This window comes from Athene noctua, chromosome 1, assembly GCF_965140245.1.
Source record: "Athene noctua chromosome 1, bAthNoc1.hap1.1, whole genome shotgun sequence".
NCBI lineage: Eukaryota > Metazoa > Chordata > Aves > Strigiformes > Strigidae > Athene > Athene noctua.
In genome coordinates this window covers 246,824,420-246,834,169 of record NC_134037.1, presented here as the reverse complement: position 1 = coordinate 246,834,169, position 9,750 = coordinate 246,824,420, and the positions used below count along the sequence as shown (strand labels likewise).

At 47.1% G+C, this 9,750-nt stretch overlaps 1 protein-coding gene across 3 annotated transcripts; it reads left to right on the top strand.

Annotated features, from left to right (window-relative positions):
• Positions 1-960: 960 nt before the first annotated feature.
• On the top strand, positions 961-7,879 carry C1H11orf87 (chromosome 1 C11orf87 homolog). 3 transcript variants are annotated; one of them, XM_074915960.1, is made up of 2 exons: positions 961-996; positions 1,951-7,879. In XM_074915960.1, the coding sequence occupies exon 2, from the start codon at positions 2,099-2,101 to the stop codon at positions 2,573-2,575; it is 477 nt and encodes a 158-aa protein (XP_074772061.1). In that variant the 5' UTR covers positions 961-996; positions 1,951-2,098; the 3' UTR covers positions 2,576-7,879. The 3 variants fall into 3 exon arrangements, with proteins under 3 accessions (XP_074772061.1, XP_074772052.1, XP_074772042.1); XM_074915951.1 differs by lacking the exon at positions 961-996 and adding an exon at positions 1,061-1,132; XM_074915941.1 differs by lacking the exon at positions 961-996 and adding an exon at positions 1,445-1,556.
• Positions 7,880-9,750: the final 1,871 nt, after the last annotated feature.

The window sequence follows — 9,750 nt, the reverse complement described above, 5'->3', positions numbered from 1 at the left end:
GTAATAAACAGGCATTGCTTGATCACATTGGTCGTGTGCGTGCTCAGCTCTCCCACAGAGAAGGAGTAGTGGGAACCTCCATTTCTCTGATTTTAGTGGAAGCCTTAAGTTGCAAATGATTGGGACTATCCCAACTGGGTTGAATGTAGTTCATCCACTAGTGTTTTTCTCCGGAACAATCTGGTGCATTTATTAGAGACAAAAGTAGTACAAAATAAATCTATCTTGAAAAAATAAAGTGTTTAAATACACGGCTTACCAGCTCCTACACACCTCTGAGACAGGTTCTTGGCTATCAGGGTCAAGAGATATAACAGGTCTTTGTTCCTGAATGAAGACTTTCCCAGCTCATGTCAGAGCTCATCTTGTACAGATTTTCCTCCAGGCTTTTCAGGTGGCTTCAGGCCACTGGAAAAGACTAACACTTTCTGTTTTTCTTTAAAGTCCTGTTACTCACATTAGGGTTTACAGTAACTCTGCTTCCAGCACCCAGAGTTAGTCTAGAGCACACAACAGGGGACTGAAGGTGTCTCCTGGGCTATCATGTCTTGCCCCATATTACCCTTCACAACCACACCACTTTGCTCCTTTTGGAAATGTGAAGAGCTCCATCCTAAAGGTAATAATTATTTTTGCCCCACTACCTATCTCTATGAGAAGTATTTTTCAAATCATAAATTCTCTTACGTTTAGAAATCGTCTGATTTTAAGTGTATTAATGGACAGTTCATACCCGTTTGTTCTTGAAGAGAACACGCGCGATACGCTTAGCCTCTGTAAGGCAAGTTTTCACGAGCGTTCCCTGTGCCTGTGATACCTGCTACGATTTGGTACGAGGGTCCTCGGCACCCCTTGGCCCCCCCAGCTCCGCGCAGGCCTCACGGGAAGCGGGTGGGTGCGCAGGCCGCGCGGAGAGGCGGGCGCTCGGGGGGCACTTTGGCGCCGAGTGGGAACGTGGCGTGCGGGGCCTGGCACCAGCGCGGGCGCGGCCTGGCGGTGGGTGAACCCAGCACCCGGCGGTGAGGGCGCCGGGGTGCCTCGGGGTGACTAGGTGTGGGTGATGTGGCCGCGGCGTGTCTGCGTGGACGGGGACACGGGGGCGGGCGCTGGCTGTGGCGAGCGGGGCCGGCGGGTACGTTGGGGTGCGCGGGGAAAGGGGGTACGGGCCGGTCTCGGCGTCCGGGGGTGCCAAGAGCACGTGGGGGCGGGGCGGGCAGGGGAGGGCCGGCGGGTGTGCGGCCGCTGTGGGGACGGGGGCGACGCGCGGGCGGCAGCGCGGGGGTCGGGGGGGCCCGGCGGGGCGCGGGTGCCTGCGAGGCCCGGGCGGGGGCCGCCCGGCCGCTCCCCCCGCCGCTCCCTCCGCCGCCGCGGGGCCGTGCGGGGCGGCGGCGAGCGGCCCGGCCGCGCCGCCTGACGTCACCGGCCGGGGCGGCTATAGGCTGCGGGCGGCGCTCCCCGAAGCGGCGGCGGCTCCGCTCTGCGCGCTCACTCCGCGCTGCCGCAGCCCCCAGCGCCCGCGGCGCCCGGGCGCTCCCTCGCTGCCTCCGCCGGCGCAGGTAAGGGGCTCCGGGGCGGGCGCCGGCCCCGGCCCCGCGGGGCAGGTCCTCGCCCGGCCCCGGCAGCCTGCCCAGCCGGGCTGCGGGGGTCTGGCAGCCGGGCCGCCGCGCCCTCCTTCCCTCCCTCCCTTCCCGCGGCAACTAGTTGGGGTGAGCGGCCGGGCGGTGCTGACCGGGATGCCGAGCGATGTAAGAAGTCGGGTGGCGGCGCGGTGCCCCGGCCCCGTCCCGGCCCCCCGTGCCGCCCCCCGGCAGGGAGCGGGGCCGCTCGGAGCGCTGCCGTGGCGGGGCGCAGGGAGGAGGCTGCCGCAGCCGCCGGCGCCGTGCTTTGGGCAGGGGGGAGCTGCGCGGGGTGGGCGCCTCGGAGCGCTGATGTGTCCGGCTCCCTTTGCAGGCTGCTCTGTCACTTTAGAGCGAGCGTGAGGCTGAGCCGGCAGCATCCCGGGCATTTCCAGCGAGCGCCCGCCAGCAGCCCGGCACCGGTTGAAATTCAGGCGTCTTAAGAGAGGGGAGGAAGATCCTCGTCTTCCGAAGCCTCCTCAATGAGTGCCAAGCTCTCCAAGGAGTTGAGGCTGTCCCTGCCACCTTGTCTCCTGAACAGGACATCTGCCACCTTAAACACCAGCAGCACCTGCATCACGCAAGTGGGTCAACTCTTCCAGTCCTTTTCGTCCACCCTGGTTTTAATTGTCCTGGTCACCCTCATCTTCTGCCTGATCCTCCTATCCCTCACTACCTTCCACATCCACAAGAGGAAGATGAAGAAGCGGAAAATGCAAAAGGCTCAGGAGGAGTATGAACGGGACCACTGCACCCGCAGCAGCATTAGCAGCAGCCAGCACCCAGGCACGGAGGTGCAGGGAGAGGCACCCCAAGGAAGAGACAGCCGGCTGGGAAGACCCCCCCAGGACTCGGAGATCCAGCGCCCCTCTCCCTTGGCATCCCCAAGCTCTCAGCAAGCACGGGCTTGTTTGGACACAGCTGGTGCGGGGCTCCTGCAGACGGTGATTTTGTCATGATGGTTTGGGGGAGACCGCGTGAAGGTGCTGGTTGGTGTTTGTAAATACCTGAGTGATTATTCTAGTCCCCGAAGAAGAAGAAAACGTTGCTAATTCAAATGAACGAACAAGCCCATGATCCAAGCGCATGACAGATCACATTGCGTTTCTCATTGACTGTGAGAGGAAAGGATGCATCTTTTTACTGGAGAAGGAGCTGCACACAACTACCAAATATCAAGTTGTCCATCTGGAGGAGAGGGTCAGGGGTGGGGGGGGGGTCCCTTTTCCCTGGACATCCCACTCTCCTGGACCAGGGTGATCCCACTCTCTTGGGATCTGCTGCACCCTTGTGTCACGATTGCATGGTGTGGGTTGGGGCATGGGTGAGTGGCATAGGGGGAGAGGCATGTCTGGTGGGTGCCTTGGGACCCCCTGTCCTCTTGAAGGAGGGCAACAGTCCACTGTAGTCATTCCTTTTGGGCTAGGACCTGTGCCCCTGTCACACCCCTCTCGCTCCTTTCCAGGACTGGATATTGTTTTGTGTAGAAATGGCTACCCCTGCTTGGGCTTCACTGGAAGCCCGTGACCCCACAGCCCGGTGCCCCTCAGCTGCAGCGCTGAGTGTCCTGCTGTCTGGGGGGATGGAGCCAGCTCTCTGCACAGAGGGATGATGCCTGAGCTTTCCTCTTCCCTCAGCTCCCTTCATCTTCTAATGCCCCCCGCTTCCCCATCCTCATGCCATGAAACCTGAAACCCAAACCCGGTACCGATTTGTGTGGCAGGGCAAGGTAATGTGCAGTAAGGTGCCCATCCTCTCCCAGGGAAGGGGATCCTTGTACCTCCTGTTGGTCCTGAATAAATCCAGTTCTGCACCAGGCACCCCGCACTGAACGCCTGCATTTACAGCTTTGCCTTCCAGCAAGGAATCCTGCAGTACAGAGCTGGCTTCTACTTTTTTAGGCTGATAAATATTTTTAACCCTCCTAATCTAATAGTTAGGGACGGACAACACTTTTCTCCCCTTTGCCCTCTCGGGGAACAAACCACACAGTTGTGCAAAATGTCTGCTCCTAAACCCTGTCAAATACTTGTTTCAGAAGTGGCTGGTGTAGTTTCTCCCTGGCAAGCATCAGGAGTTTTTTTGTCTGTGGATGGCATGTGTGAGTGGCTGCTGGTACTTTGTGTTGGAAGCAGTGACAGGTACAGAAAATGCGGCTTTGCTTAGTAATTAAATCAAAGACCATTACTTGAAGGTGCCTTAACAGAGTGCCATATCCAAACTTTGAAACATCTTACGTGGTATAGCAGAGGCAGCCCTCTACTGTGCGTATTAACATCTAAAAAATACAGCAAAGAAAAGGTGATCCCAAGGGATTTACTCCTTCTTTTTTCTTTCTATGCTGGCATTCAAAGCATTTGAGGAGATAGCAGTAGTCCACAGTTTTTAATATTTTGTATCCACTTATTCTCTCTCTGCTGTACTCTGCCTCCCAGGGTGGCTGTTAGGCTAGAAAAACTCCCAGGCACAGGCACCGGGAGGTCTGGGGCCCTAAGCCAGCAGTGAATGCTATTAACCAATTTAAAGCATGGAAAGAGGGTGGCAGAAGTGCTCCATAATCTTCTAATAGCACCAAAATGCAGAGGTTTCAGGGCAGTGTTTCTGTTACGCAGTTTTATCCCTTTTCAGTCTTGCCTGGTCTGAAGGGAAACTGCTGTTGAGTTTGGATCCGTGCCTCCAGCGTTTTAGGCAAGTACTGTATCATTCAGCTCAAGGAGCTGCTCCACCCGCTGATGTTAGTGTGGCGAGCTACCTGCAACGGAGTGGTGTTTTGCACGTTGCAGTTTGATGGGAGCGATGGCTGACTCTCGCTGCCAGCCGGTATGATCAGATGCTAATGGCTATTTCATTGTTGCTGGGCGAGGAAATTAGCTTTGTTTTGTTTCCCCTAATAAAGGATGCATGAACTTTTGTGTTTAATCTCCTTATGCAACTGCAGCACAGTATTGCACCACAGGGAATAGATTTAGGACAGTGAAGAGCGTTCAGTGAACAGTAATAGAGCTTCCTGATCGTTGATCTCCGCTAAATAGAGAGATATTACTTTCCCCTTTATTTTGTGCCTTTATAAAAAAAACAAAAAACAAAAAAACCCCAACAAAAACAACAAAACCACAACAGTGTATAATTTCGAGTTTTATAAAAGCAGTAAGATGTTCCAAATCACTCCAGTGCATTTCTGGTTGATGATTCCACTTCTTTAGTGTCTGAAGTCAGATACTCTTCCTTCTGCCTTATGCACTCAAGGCATGCAATAATTCCCCAGAAGTGTACTGCTTGTCACATCTCATTGCAGTTATAAAATTGCCCTATTTTTTGGGGGAAAAAAAAAAAAAAGGATGGAGAGATAGATATATATATATCTATATATATATTATGGATATACAGATATATATAGTATATAATCTCATGACACTAAAAGTAGTTGCAAAAATGTAACTAGAATTAAAATATATTACCATGTAAAACTCTATCCTCTGTTAATTAGCTTTGATTTAATACTTTAATATCTCTGTATTTATGTAAATCTGTGTAAATTATGTGGTCTATGAGTAAAATTTCATACTGACTTTAATTTCCTCAGAACTGTGAGCTTCTTGTGGTGTCATTTAAGGTTTTTTTATTTCTAAAGTTAAATTATACAAGATACGAGAGGTTACAAATTCCTATTATCACACAGAAATACTGCAATAAGGTTCATGCATACTCCCAATACACAATCCTATCCTGAAGTATTGCAAGTTTATGAGGTTTAATTGAACAGTCTCAGGAGATCTAGCTGATACAAGCAGGACACGTAGGTTTTCATTTTCATGAAACAATAAGCAATCAAGGGAATAGATGTGGATTTTTAAAACGGAGTTTATGCTTGGAGGTTCTGTCAAATCAATTGCTTCAAAACCCTACAGCTACAGCTAAACTTCTGCACTTAGCATTCAGTATTAATAAGGCTGATGCTTCTTTCCCTTCCCCCCTCCTACTTAAACTAGCAGAGTGTAGGAAATTGTTCGTATTTCTAAAGCATACATTTTCAGCTAACTGTGAAACTGCCCAAAGGGTTTTGAATATACATATTTTATGCAAGCGTAGTATCTATGTATCTGTATCCATATATTTAAATATTTTTGTGTAACCTTTTCTACAATATTTGATAGAGATGTTGGGTAAATGCTTGTACCATTCTCATACGTAAGGAATGATTTATACCCTCTCGATGCAGACATTCTTTTTCCTGTGAATTTGCACTGGTTTTGTCAAGTTATGATGGAGACTGGGCAGCTGAGTGCTGACTGCTGGAAGCACAGACAGCCTTTTCTCTGTTAAGGGGCACATCCTCCGGCTGGATTTTCCTGCTTCTGAATTGATGCCGATTGCCCACTAGTATCCTGCATATGTAAGAATAAGAAGTGCTGTGGTGCTCAATCGTTCCTGTCTAGTCCAGCTGTCGTCCCATGGAAGAAGCACGACAGCAGTGACATGTTTTTTAGATCCTAGTGAGAACTGGGAGCCTGCTGGGCGATGCTGTGGCAGTGCTGGGGCTGAATCGGAGAGTCAGTGATACCTTGTCCTGCAGTCTCATCCTTGGAGCCTGCTGCTGCCATGGGGCTTCATCCAGCTCCCACCGGCATCAACAGGAGTGGCTTCCACTAACTGTCAAGGGTCTTGGATCCCACCTGTAGCCCACACAGAGCGTGGCAGCTCTCCACATCACCACTGCTGGCCCTGCTCCGCATCCGTTCTGGCAGCCTCCGTGGGGATGGAAACCACTGCATCCCATGAGGGCTGGGATGCTTCAGCCTGTGCTGCTGCTGTCAGCTCCCCTTCTACAGACTGAGGTGTTTAGGTTTCTATATGGATTCTGTGTGGGTCATGGACAGGGAATGCCTTTTCATTAAACTGTGTCATTCCATCAATTTTTTTCTGTGGGGCTTTGTCTACTGCAAATGTAGTCTCAGATGAAATTTGCAGGCTCTCCATCCAGACATGTTATAGCTATTGATACATCTCTCTCAGACATACATCTGTATATATAGATATGTATCTCAAAAGAAATGCTGGACAAATAGCAAAGAACAAAGACTCCACATTGTAGACAAAACTGTCCCATGACTAAAAACTGGGGTGGGCGGGGTGTTTGCTTTTATTTTTAATTAATTTTAAAGGCTACTATCTTTAATGTAAATAGCAAGTTACTCTGTGATTAATGTTTTCCATAGCATTTCTGAGTAGTTGCTGTCTTGTTTCTGGAAAGCTATGTCCAGTGTTATGAAGCAACTGTGTTTTGCTTCTTCTATTGTTATGAATATGAGTGCAACTTTTATGTAGGGAGGAAAAAGAATGTGATTTGACTCTTTAGACAGGACTGAATTATTTTAAATCCGGTTTTAGGACTTGGTTGCCTTTTTTTTTTTTTTTTCTAGTGGTTATTCTCTCTGCACGTTTGTATTTTTTCTATGGGTACTTGAAACCCTACATTTTAATAAGGATGCAAGATATGAAGGGGAACATGAACAATGAAGTAGGAAACTTTCTTTTTCCTCTTTTGTGTACATAGAAAAATTTATAATGACTTAGATACCATCTCATTACATTTCTCATCTACATAGAAGTTGGTATGACTCATATACAAGACTTTAATAATGCTTTCATTTATGTTAAAAATTAGAACTTCTTTTATCCAGGACAGACTTTCTCATCACTTTCTGTTATCTGACTCTTTTTTTTCCCTGAAGCCAAGTTTTCCATCTGATCGCTAAATAAATTTCTAGTAGAACAGAGCCTCCTTCTGTTTTTAGTCTTTTATATGTAGGTCTCTGGTTTGAATCCAGCCAAACTCAATATTGTAGAAAGTGTGTTATGAACTTGCAAAAGCTGGATGGTGTATGAACCTTGAGGAGAGAGTTGACTGTCTGACCAGCGAACAGGTGAAATGCCTGGCAATGGTAATAGTTAGCTTTCCCGTTTGGACTTGAGGAAGGCAAGCCTCCCCGTCCACTGGATGGACCTGGGTGAAGGGCAACCCATTCCAGACACAACAGAGACAAGTATCAATCTCCCTCCTCATACCATTGCTCTAAAATATCATTTTCTATATGACACTGTATCTCAGTTCTGTAAATTATATGTAATATATTTCTTATTCAAAGAAGTTTTCATTGCTTCATTGATACTACATATTCACTGTGGATATCTAGAAGACTTCATTTTACAACCCTTGCAACCCAATACCTCCACAAGCATCAATTTTGAATGAGTTAGGAAATGAATAAATATTTGGATCACTTTCAGTAAAAATTGCCTTTGTTTATATAATCTGGTGTTCCAGTTGGCTTTTCTTCATTGTTTTCTTCCTTGAAATGGAGCAATATAATCTGTTCATTATTTTACTTTTCTAAAGAGGACAAAGAATTTGAAGCAAGCACTGCAAAATACACGTGCAAACAGGAAAAGATTTCACATTGTACAGCAGAACAAAACCATGTACGTTTTGTTGGTTTCACAGTAATTCTTTGTCCTCTGGTTTTCAGACCCCTCTCCAATCAAGCAAAATTTTAACCTAAAATCTTCTGAAAGAACTCACATGTAACAGGTAGATTGCTTTTCTTTTACGGTGTTATCTTTGCTTACTACACAGTCAATGACAAAGTACAGGTTAAAACTTTTCAAACATCTTGTAATCTAAAAATAATAAAGTATCCTAGGGGATTATGAGGTACTGTAAGTAAAGGGTAGGCATAGAGGGTTAGAAGAAAAAAATATTAGCTCTGTGATACAATAAAAGCAGCATGTGCTGGAGGATGAATTCATGATGGTAAACAAGCGCCTTTACATTTTATTCCTGGCTTTGTCACTCACACATTGTGAGACTCTCAGTTTCCAAGCTTTTTATGTAGTAAGCCATATATAACTTACCTATTAAACAAAGACATGGAACCTACAGGTATACAGCCCTGAAATTAATAAATTAAGTGTCTATACATTTAAAAAATACTGATACCATAATACAAATTAAAAGAGTCTTTATGCTAATCACCTGGCTTGGATTATTCAAGTGCTTACATTTGGCAGCGAGGTCCAAGTGGTACACTGCACAGCTGGGAGACGTATGGCTGTGCAAGATGCTTGAACAGTCACACCGAGAGGCTCAATTTAATTTTTAAGTTGAAGTGTAAAATGTATTAGGAAGGAGAGCCAAGACAACTAATGTTTATTTTAACATTTCATCACTCATAACACTTTTTTTTTTCAGTGCAGAAAATGTCCTTGTGGTTTTCAGCAGAGTGCTGACTAAGGTAATAAGAATATAGGAAAAGAAAATTCTTGGGAGTAAACCCATCACTAATGAAATCCATGGCAAAAGCTCCCTCAATTCAGTGGGGACTGGACTATGCCCAAGATGATACCACATCTTATGCCCTGCTGGCTGTCCATTCCTCGCCAGTGTCATCAGACTCCTGATTTCTGCAGTTAATATTTCTAGGGCACATGGATTTCTCTTGTCTTTTGATTCATGGTCCATATCCAGCTTCTGTAGGGGACAGTGGAGGATCACCCTGGGAGGTACCTACATGTGACACATTCATTCTCACTTTTCTTTAGCTTTCATTGTGTCCTCCTATTGTCTCTGAATCTGACTCCCACTAGAGAGCCTATCTAGTTAGTCTTTCCATAGGATGGGCTATATTGGCCAGGCTTGTTTCTTCCTTCCAATGGGTAATCTCAGCCTATCTCTGACACTGGAAGATTTCTCTATTTAAGTGATCAGTTGTCTTGATTTCTGCCAAGATATCGTAGGATTTAGTCCTCATCTTGATCCAGTATTGTCATGCATTAACCCGTAGCCCAGCAATATTGGTATAGCACGAAAATCTCTGTGACAAGGCAGAAGCTTTTGAAAAAGTGCTGGACATCAGTCTGAGAAATCCCAGCATGTTTCCCGACATGGTCCATTGGCTCTGGGACATCACATTTCCTGATTAAGCTGGCAGCCCTAGACCATGGGCTGAAACTTCTGAGAAATCATCATTCTTTCATATCAATTACACCACTGTAAGGAAAAATATCAGTTACTACAGAGGGAAGACCAAATAAATGAGAGGATGTGGCGATAATATGGATATTGCATATGTAAATA

Coding starts and splice junctions, on each gene's coding strand:
- C1H11orf87 (XM_074915960.1), top strand. CDS start 2,099: ATGAGTGCCAAGCTCTCCAAGGAGTTGAGGCTGTCCCTGCCACCTTGT.